Source organism: Microtus pennsylvanicus, chromosome 4, assembly GCF_037038515.1.
Source record: "Microtus pennsylvanicus isolate mMicPen1 chromosome 4, mMicPen1.hap1, whole genome shotgun sequence".
Taxonomy (NCBI): domain Eukaryota; kingdom Metazoa; phylum Chordata; class Mammalia; order Rodentia; family Cricetidae; genus Microtus; species Microtus pennsylvanicus.
Window position 1 is genome coordinate 116,500,995 of NC_134582.1, and position 20,111 is coordinate 116,521,105.

A 20,111-nucleotide genomic window follows, 5' to 3' on the forward strand; every position below is an offset into this window, starting at 1 on the left:
CCAAGGGCTAAAAAAAAAACTCAATGTAATCCCATCTGTATTGAGGCCCATAGAAAACCATTAGGCATGCCATTGTTTCAATTCTATTTGCTTTCTCAAAAATCTGAATTGTCTCAATACAATGTGGTTTTGAAACATACATATCTAGGTTTCAGTAGAATAATTAAATATTGAATTAATATTAAATACTATGAATACACTAAAATTTATAAGAACCATCAAGGACTAATAATAAAAAATGAGAAATTACACATAATACAACCTCAATTATACAACAGTACTAATAATATTTATGAAAGTTATAAGCATAAACATCAAGCATACAAATTTGTACTTGTATTGAAACACAAATGACACAAAAGTTACACAAAATAACACAAAATAATATACAGCAAACAAACAACAACAACAAAAACAGTATATAGAAAAATACAAGAAAAAAACTGAGAACTTGTTGATAGTCACAAAAGATGGGTCAGGAACCTAAGTACCTACGTTAGTATATTTTATACACTTATACGTACTAGAAAATGCTAGTTAGAAAGTATGCTGCACTAGAAAATACACTCTGGAAGACTCTGTGCCCTCCTGCTAATCCTGGATACTTAACTGAGGCCCCATTGATTAAGTAGTACTGTTAACAGATACATTTTTTCAGTTTTCTTTTCTGAGAAAAGCTCTTAAGTCTCCAGACAGGTTTCAAACAAGCTACGATGCCAAAGCTGGTCTGAGCTCCTGATCCTCCTCCTGCAACGTAGCTGAGGCTTGAGATGAACTCCTGATCCTCCTTTCTTTACCTTCTAAGTGCTGTACTTACAGGTGTGTGGCATCATACTTACTTTTGTATTTATTCTGTATTTTTAAAAAATGTGTACAGAAAAGATATATTCAGGGGTTAAAAGAGTCAGGAAAGAGTCATTTATATATTCCATTCTATCATTCATTTATTCTGTAAGTATTTGCTGAGCATTTTCTAAGGGCCAGCACCAAGCTGGTAGTAGGACAGAGTACAATGACCAGAGAGCTGAGTTCAGCTTCATAGCCTCACTTCTGTACTCCTCCACAGTCCAAGGCTACCACTGAGTAAAATTAGGGAAAAGATCAGCAGAGGTGAGAATTTTGATAACTTCCAGAAGGCATGACTCCAGGGTTAAGGGCTTCAGACTCAAATCTGATAGTCTCCTGATGGTAAGAAACATTAACCTGCAGCAGACACTGGCCTACACCTTAGCAAACGCAGTCTACCCACTGGATTCTTTCTTAAAGTGCCAACCAAATACTGTAGAAAGGAAAAATGCCAGCGTTACTACACTCTGGTTCTGAGACGGGGCCTCAGCGAGAAGCACAGGGTCAGAGTTTTTATACTCAGGTGCATAAGCCAAAGATCCAGAAAGGAAGGTTTAAGGCTTCTTTTCTTCGAAAAACAAAACCAAAAATAATCAGTTTAAGGATGTTAAGGAAGACTCTTACCTGCAGAGACACCAGAGGACAAATCCAAGCCCACAGTAAGGGTCCAAGCAGATGGCCACTTCTCTAGAAGGGTAAAGTTCACACTGCAGCTTAATAGAACGGCAAAAGGCACTGGTGGCTGCATGAGACATCTGAAAGACAGAAAGGCAGTAAGAAAATAAGTGTCTGGATATCCAGCATCCAGTGACATCTGGGGGACAACATGCCCATATTAAATTAATTAATTAATTAATTTGTTTGTTTGTTTATTTATTGTGTACACATTGGTTTTACTGTAACAAAGCAACTTGTACACTTCAACATTTAAAATGAGCATCGTTTCCTTCCAGTGAAAACCAAAAAACTAAAAATAAAAAAAATTAAAAATAAAGTTACAACAGAGAATGTGAACTCCAAATAAACCCCTATAGGGTTCTTCTGATTCTCCCATTGAGTGGTAGGGCTCGAGTCATCGTGAGGAGAGAATTTTATTTTAAAAGTGTCATCTTAAACTGCAAGGATGTCTGTTAAACATCACAATTAAACATGCCAAAGGAGAAGCCATGTTTTCACAATGCCCACTTACCCCCCCAGACACCTCAAACCCACCCTTGCTGACCTTCTAACCCCCCCTTTTTTCTTTTTATTAAACAAGAGAAAGTAGACAGATACATGTTGGTAAATGCTAACTGTCTGTATTCATATAGACACAGTGTAATCTCTGAGCCCAATATACAGAGAAAAAAAAAAGCTAGAATTCTATGCACTACTACACAGGGGCCTAGTACCCTCCAGCCTCCAGCAGAGCCAAAGGGGCTGGAGGGCTTTTCTTTTTTCCCACAGAGCATGGTGGTGGTGGTGTTGAATCCACAGTTCAAGACAAGAAATGATAAAAATGAATGTAGAACAGAGTAGTGGAGATTCTTTCTTTTCCCATTGTATTTTGCTCAAGACATTTCCCCCAAAATAAGTTGAGAACCATGGTATTGAGAAGCGAGACCTCAGAAACAGGGCGACTGAGCACAAGAGGGATTGGGGACGGGAGGGAAATGACTGCAACTTGCTCCCAGGGACTGGAGAAATTTAAAAAATAAAAAGAAAATAAAAAAGAGTCAGAATCCATCAGTCTTCTGTGCTAGTTATCCTCGCCTTCATCCTCCTCTCCTTTTTCCCCTTCATCATCATCTTCATCTTCTTCACTTTCATCTCCTTCTTCATCAATATCTTCCAAGCCTTCTCCTGCCTTTCCCTCTTCATCGTCCATATCAGGAACCAAATAGTACTGCAAGGGGTTTGGCCAAATGTCATCTTTGATGACTTCTCCTAACTCATCTGCACCTGCATCAGAGTGGTCAGTAAACCAGGTAAAGAAGCTCTCTGGCTCTTCGTGTTGTCTCTTCCTGCTGGCCTTATTCTGTGTTTGACTCAAGCGTTTTGTCAAATCCTTTCCAGATTTCCATTTGATTTCAGTGGACTTTGAGGATGGGTCACCACTCTCATTCAGATGAAATTCTTTGGAGAGAACTTTATTTTCAAAGTAGGGATTTTCATCAAAATAAAAATCTATTCTGTAACCTGATTTAATGTCTTCAAATTCTGTTACTTCAACTCTGGTTAAATAATGCAGAGCTTCTTTGTCTTCCTCCCCAAGCAGTGCAGACACTTGTGGATGGTTGACAAATGTGGTTACCCAAAAATTTGGGATTTTAGTGATCAATTCTGACCTCTTCTGAAAAAACGGTTGGCGGAGTTTGTTATATTTTTGTTCTACTTTTAGTATTTCCTCACTTGCTTGTTCATTAAGTCTGTCTATTTCATTTTGTACTTCGTCAATGTGTTTGTTCAATTGCTTCTTGCTGTTCTTTTTCTCCCTTCGGCAGGCCGGAAGAGGCAGACTTGTCCTCCAGTTTCGGGGACGGAGCCGATTTGGGTTTCTTGGACTGAGGCAGAAGCGCAGATTGCCATTTCGGGGCCATGACACAAAGGAAGTGGCTAGAGGCCAGAGGCCAGATGTAGAGAGCAGGATATGGTAATTCAAAATAAATGCTTCAAGGATACTTTTAGAGACAGTGACAACTATAGCAAGTTTGAGTCACATTGTTCTGGAAAGGTAGGTGCTGATGTTCCCATTAGCCTTCCTACTCTCCCTCCTTTTTTGAGGGTGTGTGCGTAATGGGTTGGGTATTAGGCATGGTCTCACATGTGTTACCTAAGGTAGCCTGGAACTCACTACAAAGCCTTAACTGGCTTTTAACTGTGGCAATCCTTCTACCTCAACCTTCTGATTGTGTGGATTACATGCACAAGTCACTACACTTAGAGAGCTTCCATTTTGAACAAATAAACCACACTCAAAACTTCTTGACCCTCCTTGTAACTCCAGCAGTGAAAACAAAAAGCCTTTGGATGTGAAAAGTAGATTATACAAACAGGGATTCTTGTGTCCATAAAACTGCCTGCAGGTAGATAAAGAAGGTAGAGGCTTCATGCCCACCTCTGCAGTGGAGTCTTGGCCTTATTATTCCCTGAGGTTCAGGGACTCTTACAGCACCTGTCCGTGATATACAGGTGTCTATACTTCACAGCATGGAATCCCATGTTTAAATAATAGTGGCTCAGAAGTGAAAAAAATGTGCTGAAAACCATGTTAGGGAGTTTTGGAAATAAAACCTTAACCTTCTTCCTGACCCTCAGGTCCTTATTATATATGACCATTCCGCAATGAAATGGCAGTCAAACTCTGTCTCTATGTAGTATGGAAGATGGTGAAGCTCTTTCTTTGTAATCCCTTCCCTCTTCCCATCTCAGACTAGATCATGTACAATACACAAGGTGACAGATTCTGAAACACCACAGATTGCCTCAAACAAAAACATTGTTTTTCTGAGAACTTGATAACCAAGTCGACATCTGAGAAATCAAGGAAGCATAGAAAGCTGTATCAGACATGATGGCTTAAAATATGTGACAAGTTATATGCGAAGTAGCATGCCACTGCAGTGCTAATTTATAAACAGAACCAGTAAAGAACACAAGGAAGGAAATCCAACCCATTTATTCAACACTTCAGCGGAAGAGATAAAAGAAAGAAGGATGCAGATTCCTTTGATTGTCAAGTGTCATTTCACTGTCAGAAGTTCTATCCAGGGAAAGGCTGTATTAATGGAACTGCTTCACTGAATTCATCCCAGTTGTAGAGTTACTCTAGAATGCAAAATATATACAGATATGTGTGTGTATGTACATGTATTCTCATTCTCTCTCTCTCTCTCTCTCTCTCTCTCTCTCTCTCTCTCTCTCTCTCTCTCTCTCTCTCTCTCTCTAATCCATAGTATCTGCTTAATGGGGAAACAAATCTATAGTCATACCATGTTCCTCTAAGGTCCTGTCACTCTTTGAATCACAGTTAGTAAATTCTCCTACCATGCACTCAATGTGAGTAATCAAAGCAGTCTTTACTGCCTGGATGCACTGGAAAGGGCACCATGCAGAACCAGAAAATAGCCCTCCTGTTCTTTGGGTAAATGCTGCCATGCTAAGTGCTTGCTCTGTCACTCTATAAGGCACCGTAGTCGGTGCTAGGGATTTAAACAAAACAGTAATGTAGGAATCAGGTGTGGTACACTGCTATCCAGCCCTTGGGCAAGGGGACAGTTGCAAGTTTGAAGGCAGTCTGAGCAGCACAGTCTCAGAAACAGAGAGATTTCTCTATAAAAAAAATAACAAGTAAGTATAGACCTGCTCTCAAAGAGATCATCATGTAGTGCAAAGTTCAGACATGGGGATAACTATAAGATCTGCCAGCACTTTGCCAAACTTGATTGACATCAGAGATAAGGGTTTTTCATATCTTCCTGGCTGGTAGCTAAGGAGTCTGGTAGGTTTTGAGAGTAGTTTTAACACATGATAAGAGGATAAACAGGTTAAGAAAAAAACAATACAGGGAGAAAAAACACCCAAACAAAACAATACCCCCCCCCCCCACACACACACAAACCCTCTATCTCTGCTAAGCACATTCCAGTTTGGGGCCTGAATTGGGAGTGTGTTCTGAAATGAAGTGTGAATTCCTGATTTTTACTAGATAACTTCAGACTTGGATAAAGAAGTATTTTTTCCCCAGAGGCCAAGCAACAAAGGACTCCGAGAAGCCCCAAAAGTATTTCTCTGAATGTATGTGCATCAGATGTGAGACAGCCTCAAACCTATGTACTACTTATTTTGGTTGCATTGTGAGATAATTAAAACACAGCGTGACCTAAGCAGATTTGTCTTTCAGAGTCATTTTGCTTGGCTGAGGTTAAGTAAGCGTCCTTTCCCTGGGTAGATACAACTAAGAGTGCACAGGACCATTCAAAGTTTAAAGCAACATAACTAAATGGGTAAAATGTAACAACATATTCTGTTTTATATGAACCCTGACATTCCATAGCATGAATGACAGAGAAAACACCCATAGCTTTTATGGTATGCAACTGAATGCTTTCATCCAAAAGCTAAAATTGAGTGGCAATTTCTTCCAGAGAAAAATGATGTCTTTGCTACCCTATGGGACTAAAGAGGCAGACATTAGTGCAGAGAATATGCCAGACAACTTCCCCTATCCCCCTGTGCATTTCAGCCCTTAAAACATATAGGGTCTCATTAACTGATACCACAATATACTTCTCTTCACATGTTCATCATCATATTATCAAAAATTGGAAAAGCATTTTAGGAGTTTGAAAGAAAGTCTAGTTATCCATCTCTCTGAGTTTTTCTATGGTGTATAAATTAACTTGAGTCACCAGAAAGTAATGCACACTATCTTTTCATGTGGATGTATTTTTTTTAAATTAAGATTCCCACTTCCATGCTCCATGAAAATAATCAGAAGTATGGGTTTTTATGTTTTTATTTTGGCTCTGACAGGAAGAAATTCGAAGCTCACTTAAGGATAACAATAATTAACTCATCATGGTCTGAGGATATTTCTTTTAGGAAGATATTTAGGTTTTTTTTTTTTTTTTTTGCTATTGCTGTTTTTCTGAGACAGGGTTTCTCTGTGTAACAGCCCCAGCTATCTAGAACTAGCTCTGTAGACCAGGCCAGTCTCGAACTCCCAGATATATGCCTGCCTCTGCCTCCTGAGTGTTGGGAGTAAAGGCTTGCACCACTCCACAGGAAGTTTTTTTTAATTATTTAATATTCATGATAATTTGATATGCTCTCTAATTCCACTGAAGAGACTAAGTCTGAGAGCTAACTAACAGGTAACCAGCTCAAAGTGTCCCAGTTTGACTCAAAGGCAAAGATGGAGAGGAAAAGGCTTCCTGAGGCTTTGGACCCTGAGGGACATCTGAACTTTGAGGATGCCGATTCCAGGTAACATCAGAAGTTCTACTCTTTGATAGCCAAAAGATTCTCACTCTAGCTTCACCAAGCAGCCATCTTTCAGTTTATGATTATGCTCATTTGATAAGTAAGAGAAGGCAGTACAAAGATGCAGAGCAGAGTAAGAGTAGAGAACCAGCAAGCAAGAAGATTATATATAGCATTCTAGTATGCAGTAAGACTGTGACAATTCAAAAAAAAAATTGTTAGAACATGCTAGGTAAGGGCTGTACATTTAAGTCATACCCCCAGCTTTCCCAAGATTATTTAAAAATTGGCTCTCAGGTACTGAAAGGTCACATATGTAATAGCTTCTATGAAACTAATATCACATGAATCTCCATACATCACAGAACATAATCATACATAACAACATTAGTGGACAATCAGAGCATGGCTTGTCTGTTGTTCATCACTGGTCTGCACATTAGGAAGACCTGTCTTCTCACCTTTACACCAGCTAGCATTCCAGTTGTGGACACACTAAAGTCAAGGTAAGCCAGCATGTCTGGGTTAGAAGGTTTGTAGATTTGGGCAGGCCGCTTCTTTGGCAAATCATCTGCAGAGGAAAACAAAACTATCAGTCTACTTGCCTATACTAAAGACCATAACAAACAAATGCATGTAGAAAGCCAGTCCAAGTGCTGACCTGTGTCCAGTATGAGGGGCCATGTCCTGACATCTACAGCTGCTGCTGCCTCTCTGGACCGTAGCAATTTACAAATCAGTTGTGTTGTCATAAGACAAGCAGAGCGACTCACCTGAGGAGAAGAGACAAGAAGGGAAGGAATGAATGTACACCAGAAATGGACACATCTGGGAGGTGCTCATCCCTTATGTGCCTAGTGTTCCTCATAGATTAAAAGTACACAGCTTAATTCCCAAGAGCTAGCTGAGGACGTGGAGCTGATCTAGCTGGAAATGTCACTCTTGGTTGAAGAGGATGACCTTTTCCAGTAGTAGAAGGCCATTCTCTAGGGTTTCTCTCCTGCTAGAACTTCCAAACTAGTTCTTGAGAGCTACCTAGGGTATGACAAAGCCATAGACACCCAGAAAAAACTCAGAGGCTAGGTTCTTCTACTCCTGTGATTAAGTATTGTCCTAGCACTAATCTCACACCCAAGAAAAACATCAGAAGCTTCTTTCTCAGCATGTGCTATTTGACAAAAGCTACATAAGCAGATCACTGTAGATATTTTCTAGCAGGAGTGTCTTCCTTGGCAGTGTTTCCACATAGCTACCAAGACAATTCACCAGAAGGCTAAGACTATTCTTGGCTTCTTAGGATTCTGCTTCCCATAAGAGAAACGCATATGCTAGTCTTTTTAACTTCCTTAAACATAAAAACAAAGTATACATATGTACGCTAAAAACAAAGAAAATAACCTTCTAGATTCAGAAGAAAGGAACTTGAAGAAAATGAATTTTTTTTCCCATTTAGATTGCTTCTTAGTGTTTGGTGATGAAGCCTTCTCTATGAATTCAATCTGAGGCATTTTCAGTGTCAATGCACTGCTATAGCTGCTCCCAGCTGGCCAAAGCTTCCATGTTGCTCAGCTTAGATCTTACTCCCAAAGTTGATGATAAACTTCCAGGAGGCAGACTATTTCCAATTCTATCACTTTCATTGCAAACCCACATGTACAGCACAGCTAGCAGCTGCCCCAGGAGACTTTAGGTCTGTGGATCACAGCTTGCCACTGAGCACAGGCAGATGAAAGGCCCACAAGCTCCTACCCAGGCTTTGGTTACCTCTACGATCATCTTGACTGTAGGCAATGTTGTTGCAATATTCTGTGGATGTGGAGGTCGCACGGTGATTGGCACACAGCCTGCATACAGGCAACCATAAAACGCAGCAATAAGGTCTATTCCTACACAAGAGGAAAGCAGAAAAACTCACATGTAGCCAATCACATTGCTTAATGACCACCACTGCTCTTTCTCAGTGAAAGTTCTAGTCTAGGAAAAGTCAAGACAGTTAAGCAAACAAGGCCTTTAAGAAACTCCTTCTCTGCACCTTTTGGTAAGTCTCAATAACTACTTTCTTGTGGCTCTTCTTCAAGACAGCTTAGTTGTTTCATTTATATGTCATTTCTCTGGATAACTATTCAATAGTATGATTATGCCTAGGAGCTGAAAACTTAACTACTCCAGTATGAACTACCTTAGTAACTTATTCAATTGTAGATAAAAAGTTCAGGTAGGCATTGCTTTAAGCCTCTGAAGCAGTGTTAACATGTATCTTAGGTCGTGTGAGTGAGAATAACTAGAGGAAAATGAGCCTGGTGAGAATCTAAACAGATATAAAGAAAATACTAGATAGTAACCCAGAAACTCTTCAAGTATAGTTGCAGGCAACAAAGTGGCTCTTCCCATCACTGTCCTTGTTACCTCTCAGGGGTCATGTCTGATCCTACTGCTTTACCTGGAGGGTAGACTAATGCCACGTGGTCTCCATCCTGCAGGTGGCCCCTTTCCATCAGCATCACTGCTATCTTCTCTGCGCGCTTGTGAAGCTGAACACACGTCAAGGAGTTTGCTATTGTTCCCTGAGCATTGTAAAAAGAGGTTGTTAGAGATATCTCACCATAGTAGACCATACACCATATAATCCATTTGCCACAAAATCTCAGGTCACTGGGTTTTGATATGGTCATAGTTTTGAACCATAATTATAATGGTCATATTTAGAATGTTTTCTTCATTTTCTCCTACTATATCAAAAGAAAATTAACTCTCCCTCCTTAAAAATCAACAACTGTCAATAGCTCTCTAGGCAGTTGAAGTAGATTTTCCTTTTCTAAAGATTTATTTATTTATTGTATATACAGTATTCTGCCTGTGTGTATGCTTGCAGGCCAGAAGCGGGCCCAAATTCATTACAGATGGCTGTGAGCCACTATGTGGTTGCTGGGAATGGAACTCAGGACTTTTGGGAAAGCAGGTATTGGGAGAACAGGCAGTGCTCTTTTTTTTTTTTCTTTTTTTTTAAATTTATTTATTTATTAAAGATTTCTGTCTCTTCCCCGCCACCGCCTCCCATTTCCCTCCCCCTCCCCCAATTAAGTCTCCCCCCAGTCCGAAAAGCAATCAGGGTTCCCTGTCCTGTGGGAAGTCCAAGGAACCCCCACCTCCATCCAGGTCTAGTAAGTTGAGCATCCAAACTGCCTAGGCTCCCACAAAGCCAGTGCACCCACACACTGAGACAATGGGGATGTTCTATCGGGAACTCACCAAGGCCAGCTGGCCTGGGTCTGGAAAAGCCTGGGATAAAACCGGACTCTCTGAACATAGCGGACAATGAGGACTACTGAGAACTCAAGAACAATGGCAATGGGTTTCTGATCCTACTGCACACAGGCAGTGTTCTTAACTGCCGAGTCATCTCTCCAACCCTCAAGTACATTTTCATGTAGATTTTTAAGTATGTAAAAACAAAAAGAAAACATCTTCAGGCTAAAAATACCTTGAAAGAGCCTTACCAGGAAAGATTAGTGCAGGATAGGAACTGAGAAAGACCAAAAGGTATGCCACTTAGTATTTACATTGTGAAGAAAAGAATGAATAAAGTACTATAGCTAGACATGCAGGTATATGCCTACAGTCCCAGCACTAGGGAAGCTGATGCAGGAGGATCAAGAGTTAGAGGCCAGCCTCGGCTATTTTGTAACTTTGAGGATATCCTGTACTGCTTATAGTAACCTGTCTCAAAAGAAACAAGTGTGTGTGTGTGGGAGGGGGCGGGCATGTAAACCCTTGTCCACAAACTACATTCAACTAACTTAAAAAATTCCTGATACCACACATAGCTCATTTGCATCAATCACAGGTGTACAAACAGGCCTTTTTAAAGCAGTAGACAATTCTGACTGGTAGTTTATGGGGTAAGGAAGACTAAGGAAACTGAAAGTGAAAGTGATTGTGAACAATCGTAGTATCATGTGTATCATATTCAAGCAAATAGCTTTATATGATTTATATGATGTGAGGAAGTGCAGAAGAAGGACGCCGGAGGAAACACAGTGAGCTTCAAGAGTAGGTGCTGAAACTCTCCCAAAAAAGATATGTGTAAAAGTGAGATCCTAAAGGAGCTGATAGGAAGAGCTACCTACAATTGGAAAACAGCTGCATGGACTCTGGACTGTTAGGGAGCAATGTCTGGAAAAACACCCTGCATTCCTATATACAACGTCCCAAGTCACAAACACACATGTGGATGGAAGTGCAGAAGAGTATTTTATGATGCATTAAGATTCATGCACCAGTACCTCATATTTAGCAAAAACATGCATAGTAATTTCTATGAGGACAAGTTGTTGTCTCTGATGACCAACACAAAGAAAGGCATGGCAGGGTGGAGTCACCCAGGAAACAGCCAAATCAGTCTTTAGACATCACTGATGCTATGACTAGTGTTTTAAATAGAAGAGATGCTTGGCTTGCAAGTCTCTAAATTATCCTTCTCCTCCCACACACTTTTCTTTACATCATAGGAAGATTAAAATAAGAAAACAGAAAATGGCATGTAAAGTATACTAATGAGAAAGAAAGCAGAATGCAACAAAGATGCTGAGTAGGAATAGGGGTAAGCATATGAGATGGTGTGAGTCTAAGAAATAGAAAAACCTAAAATTTGGTGCCTTCAAGATTAAGCATTCCTCTGAGCATTTACTCATGGACATGTCTGTCAGCATGAATTAAAACACACATCTAACTAAACCTAAGGCCCGTTGATTGAGCTTGGGGAAAGTGGCTATGGGGAAAAAAATAAATAGCACGGTTGATGGTAAGGCTCCTCATCAAACCCACTCTTGACATTGGAGTATGACAGTCTCTTTATAAGGAAACACAGCATACCCATGGTCATACACAGGGTATGAGCCTCATGGCATACGAGCAATATGTCTCAGAGGAGAGTTGGCAGAATTAGTATATCTCTCCGTCCCTATTGAGAACATCTACCTGTTTTGGGGGAGTCCCTCACCATCCTATTGTTATGGTATGCCTGTCTCTGCCTAAGATAACTACAATTCTCTAATAAATTTTCTTCCACTATCAGAAGAGTTAAAAGTGGATCCCTATTATAATTTGGATATGGTCTGTGTTTTCTCCAAAGCACCATGGGTTAAAATTTAATCTGAACTATGAAATATTAGAATGTTAAAACTTATCAAGACTACAGTGTTTAGAGGTAAAGCTTTGGGGGCAGAAAGGAGGATTATTACATGATGTCTTTAGAATGGAACCTCCATGGTTGAGTGGTGTTGGGTTTCTGAGAAGGGAAGAAACCAGCACACAGCTATTCACAGCTTTACTCTTCTCCTGTCACACGAAACTCTGTATTGTCTCAGGATTCTGTCAGCAAGAAAGCCATCACAAGATGTGACCTCACAACTTTGCATTCCCAGAACTGTAAGCCAATAAAAGCTTTTAAAAATGAAATGATATGCCTCAGAGACTTTATTATAGCAACAAAAGTAGGCAATACAACCACCTATTAATACCTTGTTGGAAGATAAAGATGATTCCCCTCCCTTTCTTTGGTTCTGAGATGTAAGAAGCTTGGAGGACTCACAACCAGCAGTCAAGAATTTCTTAGAAAATTCACTTTAATTTTAGTTCCTGAAAATTCAGCTTTTTAACAAAATGTGATATTTAATTTACATGATGTCTTTTATCTTTTAAAGTTATGAAATAATTTCCAAAATATTCTTTACTATTTTATGGGGTTAATAAAAAATTAACCCATCATACTCTGTGATAATGGCTCAGGAGAAAAACACACTTTATGGGAAATAGGATCTGGAGCCAGCATGTATAGAGACTTGAAATTCATCAGTACTATCCTCAAGTCCCTTTAGAACTTGCTATGTTGGAAAGACATAGACTATGATAAGTCTGGCGTCATTTTTTTTTGCTGGGCTTCTGTGATGAGGTGACCACCAAATGAGTAACTCTCTTGCTTGGAAAGAGCCATATTGAATAAACAATCTTCACCTGAACATTGGCATCCCTCACTGGGGTCACTAGAGATGTGATGTGTGTTGAGATCCCTCTTCCCCATATCTGAAGAGTAACTCACAGCAGGCTGGTAGCTTGAATGTCAAAATAATGATATGAGACATTATTCTATTTCTTGCTTTTTTCCTCCTTCCCTTGTTAAGTGTGACATGACTCCACTGTATAATGGGCATACAATGTGACACAAATACATTACCACTTGCTCTTTAATAGTCTTGTGTGTTCATGTATGTGAGGATGCATATTTATGCACATGCACATGGAAGTAAGAGGGCAACCTAAGGTGTAGTTCATCTATAAGGGGCTGTCTGCCCCCACTTTTTTTGAGAAGCGGTCTCTCAGTGTCCTTGAACACTGGGATCCACCTGTCTCTACTTTCCTAGGGCTGAGATTATAAGCACTTTATCTCTTTTCCCTTGTATATCTCAGAGATTGAATTCATGTCCTCATGCTCACAAGGTAAGCATTCTACTGACTGAACTATCTCTCCAGCCTCTATTCAGTTAGAAGATTTAAATACTACCAGTTTTCAGTGACATGTTTTGTTTTTCCACACACTACTTGTTAAAAAAACAAATTCCAAGTGAGTGTTTCCATGAAGTCATTTAGCCTCAGGTAACTGCCATTATTTCCTGACATCCTCAGCAATATTCAAGGGAAAAAATATTTCCATTCTGAAATCACTTGGGAAAAACAGATTTCTAGGTAAAGTTATTTCGTCAAGTTAGAACAATCTTCTAATATAACCGTGGGTGAGTTTTCATTAGCAGGATGATAGTGCAAAGACAAATAGGGGTCAGCTTCCATTCTAAACACAAGAAATTTCATTTTTACTGACTGTGAACTTGACACTGTTTTAAAGTTTTATTTTAACAACTAAAACAGTTAAGGAATGAACAAAAGGCCAAACAAAACTCATGCTTTGAAATTATAAAGAAAATACTCCAAATAAGGAAACAATATGAAAAAATTAAATGAGTTGGCTAGAGTTCCTAGTAATAACAAAAAAGGATATTCTGTATGCTTTGAGAGGGAACGTTTTCCACTGTTAGTGATCATTTTAATATGCAGTATTCCAACTTTCAATCTTGCATACCTCATACCTAATTACTACAGTTGCCATGGATGCAAGCACATGAATGGATACTGAAGGTAACAATGAGAAACGTCCTCCAAACTCTGAAGTTATATGTTTCAATCATATTAAAATACCCATAATCCAAGAAAGATGGTATTATTAATTGTAGAAAGCACTGGAAAGGCTGTAGGTGACATATGAAACATGATAGTCCCCCAGACATGTCACAAGAAATTCATTATGAAAATGAATCCCCATGTTACTTTGTACTCTTTCTAATGGTGCATTTAGAAAACATGACTACACATGTAGCCTATGATGTCTTTCTGCTGGACTGAACAAGACAGTGATTTAAGTGTAAAATGTACTATGGTGAGCATGAGATATTGTTGCTATGTCCCAGGTTGAGCACTTTTAAGTTGTTTCAGGTGCAGATAGAGGATGCAGGTGCTTGACTCTGAATCTTTCTGAAGACACTGTGATCCTTCAGACATCTCAGAATGAAACTCCACATAAGTCACAGGAGAGTTAGGAATGGGTCTCATACAAGAGGAGAAGGTACCCTTGAACCATACATTTTGCATACTAAGCTAAAGTAAATTTATTCATGGCTTTGACCTCTACAACTAATTTTATGTATCTGATTTTCTGTTATTTTTGTTGAAATGACTTTAAAGTATGTGAATTATTTTCCAGTAAACATTTTACTATAGATTCAATGTTTTCTTACAGTAAATGACTAAAATCACAGGACTTGAAGGCCTGGATAATGTTCACAAGGTCACAGAGATCGGATGTCAAGCCTGGTACTCTGACATCACTCCAAGGCAGTGTCTGGGGTGTTTTCTTCATAGATACAAGCAGAACAATGCTGATTTCACTATTTTGTCCATGAACACACTGCCATCAAGTTTGAATATTCATGTCTACAAGGATCTACTTCCTCATGAGCTTAGACTTAGACTTTCACAAAGTTTGAACACAGGTATTTATCCATCTTACAAAAATGGGAGCAAAGTATTAGGCAATGTTAAAGGGGGGATTTTAAAATGATTCAAGTCTGACTTGCTCTCTAAATGCTGACAGTTTGCTCAGGATACGATCACTTTGGCAGTGTTAGGGAAATTAAAGGAGGGAGAAAATTCTCATTAAAAGATGTTAGAAGGCACTATGCTTAAGGAAAAGGAGGTAAGTTACAGTTAAGGCCATATATGCTAGACATAACTTGGGAGGCAATATTGGAAGAAGAAGAGCCATGGAAAAAGCTTTGGCCAAGAGGAGCTTACAGGAAAAACACTATATGAAGAGAGCCAGGAGAATCTAGGAAGAGAGAAGATTAAAGGGAAATGTGAAGGAAGATGAAAATGGACAGTTGTGGAAGTAAGGGGAGTCATGCCTTTATCTATAGACTGAAGATAGATTCATTAAAAAGGTACTGAGCCACATAGCTAACATAGATCAGAAAAATGGGTTAATCAAGTTGTGAGAGTTAGCCAGTGAGAGGCTAGAGCTAATGGGCCAATCAGCTTATAATTTATAGAGACCTATGTGTGATTTTCTTTGGGGCTAAACTGTTGTGGGGTACCGGGCGGGACAAAAACCCCAACAAAAAGCAGGCCCCCGTTCGTGTTATACAGACCTAAACAGAGAACTCTCAACAGAGGAATCTAAAATGGCTGAAAGATACTTAAGAAAATGTTCATCATCCTTAGTCATCAGAAAAATACAAATCAAAACAACTCTGAGATTCCATCTTACACCTGTAAGAATGGCCAAGATCAAAAACACTCATGACAACTTATGCTGGAGAGGTTGCAGGATAAAAGAAATAGTTATATTCTTAATTTTATTACAAACCAACTTGTTTACATGGGGACCTTGGGAGAGGATTGAAGGGGAGAGGAGAGGCAAGGAGGGGAGCAGAAAAAATGTAGAGTTCAATAAAAATCAATTAAAAAATAAAATAAAAAAGAATATAACTATTTCCTGCGACTGTATTCGTTCTCTACTGTAGATATCATTAACCTCTCAGTTTTGGGTGAGAAATACTGAGAAGGAAGTGAAAGCACTGAGAAGTGTGTAGTTTTGCTTTGCTCTCTGCTTCTTGACTGCTGATGCAGTGTGGTTTGCTTTCTCAAGGTCCAGATGCTGTGACTTTCCTTCATAATGGTGAACTGTAACCTTTGAGCAGAAATAAAATCCTTTCCCCCATATATTGCTTTTGTATTTTACCATAGAAACAGGAAAAAGAAGTCTTTGAGAGTATATAAAGAAGGTGATCTTCCAGAAAAAAGTTCAGACTATTAAAGCAAGCAGTTAGGAAATATGAGTTCTGGAGCTCTGGAGCCTACCCGACAATTGAGCAGTGTGTATAGCAGGTGGTCTGGGGTGGTCTGCGCTCTCCACTGTAAGACCTCTGACAGGAACAGGAACTGGAAAGACACAAGGATGTTAGAGTCATGCCACTGAAGTCTGGGTTAGGCAATATCAATATTTAAGTAAAAATGAGTACATTCTTTCCTACACAGAGGCATAAGGATACAGTCACATTTAAGAAAAAGTCAAGCAAATATATCAGTAACAGATGAGCAAATCCTGCAGTTAATTAGAATTCAATGCAACTGACTCAGACCAACAGCACCAAGGACTGCTATTGTATCCTTGGTTAGGCAAGTTTTCTACAAGTCAGCACAAGGAAGAGGAGAGCTATCTCCTTATAGATAAGATCAGCCAGAAGATGCAATGTTGATTTCTGTGATGTTTAGAAGAGAATATACAATCTAGCTTACTAAAAAAATTTTATTAAATATGTGATTATAGAATGCCAATTCTCTGCAATTACTAAATGCATCTTATTTAGTCTGAAATAAAAAGGACAGCTTATTTCACATGAAGATATAGGAAATTTCCACATAACACCCTAACACCTTCTATTAATAGAAATGTACTACATGAGGACAGTATGACAATCAAGTTCTTTTTATTGAACAAATTGCTGTATGTTATTACGCTGGCAATATTTAAATAATGGGCCTACCTTGGGCTGTGAGAATCAGGGAGTCCTAAGTATTGTCAGAAATGAAGTGTTACAATGGGACTCAGAAATACATAGGCAAGTTATGTGCTTTGCTGTGTGGGTGGGGAGGTGCTAGATATTTGTTCTTTAAGATGCATTAAGAAGATTAACTGTTAAACCCCAAAAGACAAAAACTGTGCACCAAGGCCACTGTGAAGCAGTGTGGGTTTCACATCAGGGCTGGTGGGGAATACTTAGAAACAAGTAAAGATCAAAGGTTTCCTAATATTTGCCTCAATCCTGCCCATGTTAATGATATCACTTCTTCATTTCTGTGCCATGATGAAACTTCCTAAAGCCTCATGTACCCCGTAACATTCTCTCCTATAAACCTATTAATCTCCACTGTGAAATGGGTTAGCATCACCAAAGATGTGAAATCAGTAATAAATATGGAACTGCCATAGTGAGGACTTGGGACAGTCATTCTGTGATTTTACAAATAGTTAACACAGCTCTAGAGTCAAGGGAATAATGTGAGCTCTGACCTCGGTTCTCACCTTCCGGGCCTGGTCATTGTCCTCTATCTGACCCAGGTCTCTGCCACTAGCCTGAGCAATCCTCTTTCCAGACACCAGGTTTCCCACCATCACAGAGGCGGGGCCAATTTCTGGGGAAAAAGAGAAGAATAACCTTAAAGACATAAGTGAAATTCTTTTTAACAGGACTCTTAGTCAATTAATGAAGAATTAACCTTGGTAAAACACTTTGGAAGACACAGCTTCAAATCACTCTTAATATAAGATAGCAAAGAAATCATTGATGTGTCTGTGATGGTCAAAATGAACAAACCTGAGTGAGGTTACACAGGAATGATGTTTTCAACACAGACAACCTGTTAGCCCTCTGTGACTGATGCTTCTACTGTATAGCATTAAGCCAACAGGTGATATACATTCAAATGTGACTGTAAAAATGGTACAGAAGATAAATATAGGATATAAAACCAGGAAAGACTTCCGTATTATACCTCTTCTTGTTTTCTGATATTAGGACCTGTAGAGAGGGTTGACACATTTGCCTATTGGGATAGATGAAGGGATATGATAAAGAATCACTTATAGATTTTACTGACCAGTAAGGTTTGCAATTTTCCATCAGGCCTACAATGAGACATAGAAGAGTAAACCCAGAAGCCACTAAAAAATAAAAGCTTTTTCTTTTCACTCGACTGTTACAAACTCAATGAACATTCTTAGTTTAGGACAGCAGTTTGAAAGAGAAACATCAGACATGTTTCTGATAGCTTCACTTTTTCAATTATAAAAAAGGAAGTTTCTTTTAAAAATATTTTTCGCAAATTTTTTATTACATTTATTTACTTGTGCACGCACACGCACTCATGCCATGATATGAGTGTAGAGGTTAGGGGACAACTTGCTAGAGTCAGTTCTCTCCTTCCATCATGTGGGTTCTGAAAGTGAAATCAGGTTCAGGACTGGCATCACGTATTTTATTCACTGAGCCATTCTATTGGCCCAGAAATTTCTTAACTGCAGAAACTAAAATTTTTGACTGTTAGAAGCCCTAACATGCCAATTACTCAAATTTTTCATTAAATAAATACATACAAACCAAGGAATACATATTTAAAGGGAAAGGTTAGACGTTCTAGATCCCCCCTTCTACTGTGTGTGAGTGAAATGGAGGAGGTATTGAGGAGAAGAGGAAAAAGATATTTAATAGAAGAATTACAGTATAAAGATTGAGAAGAGGGATTGGTGGGTAAAGGGCTTGTTATGCAAGTGTGAGAGTGGAGTTCAAATCCCCAGAACTCATAAAACACAAGGTGGGTATGGAGACTGCGATGAGGGTATGGTACATGCCATATCATGTTTATCTATCTTTAGTTTTAGCTATATGTACCAGCCTCTCTGCTATCAAGTTAGCAGGAGATTTCTGTTTCCTAATTTACTACATTCTGACAATAAATGCACTGACAAGTGTATGAGATTTAGTAGTATGTGACTGATTTATTAGCTATGAGAAGCAAGCCAGATAAAAGATAATGTGTTCCTAATATATCAGACAATGAGAAACAATCTCAGTCGCAAATAAATAGAATTCCTCATGTTTTAAAGTGTTATTACATAGCCTACCACTTTCATTCCTAAATGAGCCATATAAAACCTGCAAGGGTGAATTACCCAGAATCTGTACACAGGACCATACCCAAGGGATGTATGCCTGGTCTAGGGCTACCAACAGGTGACTGAACATTACCAATCCCAGTGGAAGTGATATCCAATAAGAAGGGCACACACCTCTTTTACCCACATTCTCTGTACAGACTACCTGAGGTGATTGCACTACTTCAGAAGTGCTGCTACACTCTAGCCATCTGGGTGCAAACAAAATCTTGTGAGAACGTACTGCCTGGAGTGCAGACAATGTGGAGAACATGAGTATGGAGATTACCAGTATTCAGAAATGGAGCTCCTCCCAAGCCTGCTATTGACAGACACAGCTTACAGAATCCACTCAAGGCTATGTCACAACACGAAGGGTTATTGGCATACCTGGCTGCTTCTGCCGTGGTTTAGGTAAATTTGTGACACAGGTGTGTGGGCACATCAGGACATTACAGGGGTGGAGAGAGCCCTCTAGGAAAAGCTGCTTTGTTTCTGACAAATGGATGCCACCAAGTGGAGTTTTGGGAAGGGTATTTGCTGGTACCAGGGCCAGGCAATAAACTCCAACTTGATGTATACTGTCAATTGCCTGAAAAATAAGAAAGAGACTGTCATATTAAAATTGGTTCTAGGGGCTGTAGAGATGGCTCAGCAGTTAAGATCGCTGACTGTTCTTCCAGAGGACCTGGATTCAATTCCCAAAACCCATATGGCAGCTCACAACTGTCTGTAACTCCTGTTCCAGGGGACCCGACACCTTCATATAGACATACATGCAGGCAAAACACCAATGCACATGAAATAAAATAAGTAAACAATTTTTAAAAAGTAAAATAGGATCTATAAATAGATATAGTACATAGTGTATTACTTAGAATTTTAGTTTGTGCATACATGTGTGAGGAGGCCAGAGGACAACCTCTGGGGTTGGTTTTTACGTGCAGCCTGCTGTTATTTATTTATCTTTTTGAAGAAAGTA

General features: G+C 39.3%; 1 protein-coding gene and 1 pseudogene across 6 annotated transcripts in view; both read right to left on the minus strand.

Moving 5' to 3' along the window:
* Dip2c (disco interacting protein 2 homolog C) overlaps window positions 1-20,111 on the minus strand; it is a 346,024-nt gene that overhangs the window by 45,782 nt on the left and 280,131 nt on the right. For 3 of the 6 annotated variants that reach the window (XM_075970250.1, XM_075970254.1, XM_075970252.1), the window contains 8 exons: window positions 19,520-19,721; window positions 17,489-17,610; window positions 16,276-16,356; window positions 9,251-9,374; window positions 8,575-8,696; window positions 7,472-7,583; window positions 7,272-7,381; window positions 1,471-1,601 (listed from right to left, as the gene is read on the minus strand). In XM_075970250.1, coding sequence (XP_075826365.1) covers window positions 1,471-1,601; window positions 7,272-7,381; window positions 7,472-7,583; window positions 8,575-8,696; window positions 9,251-9,374; window positions 16,276-16,356; window positions 17,489-17,610; window positions 19,520-19,721 — 1,004 coding nt within the window. The remainder of the gene's footprint in view (window positions 1-1,470; window positions 1,602-7,271; window positions 7,382-7,471; window positions 7,584-8,574; window positions 8,697-9,250; window positions 9,375-16,275; window positions 16,357-17,488; window positions 17,611-19,519; window positions 19,722-20,111) is intronic. The other 3 variants (XM_075970255.1, XM_075970253.1, XM_075970251.1) reach the window with 1 other exon arrangement.
* On the minus strand, window positions 2,585-3,425 carry LOC142848913 (protein SET-like; annotated as a pseudogene).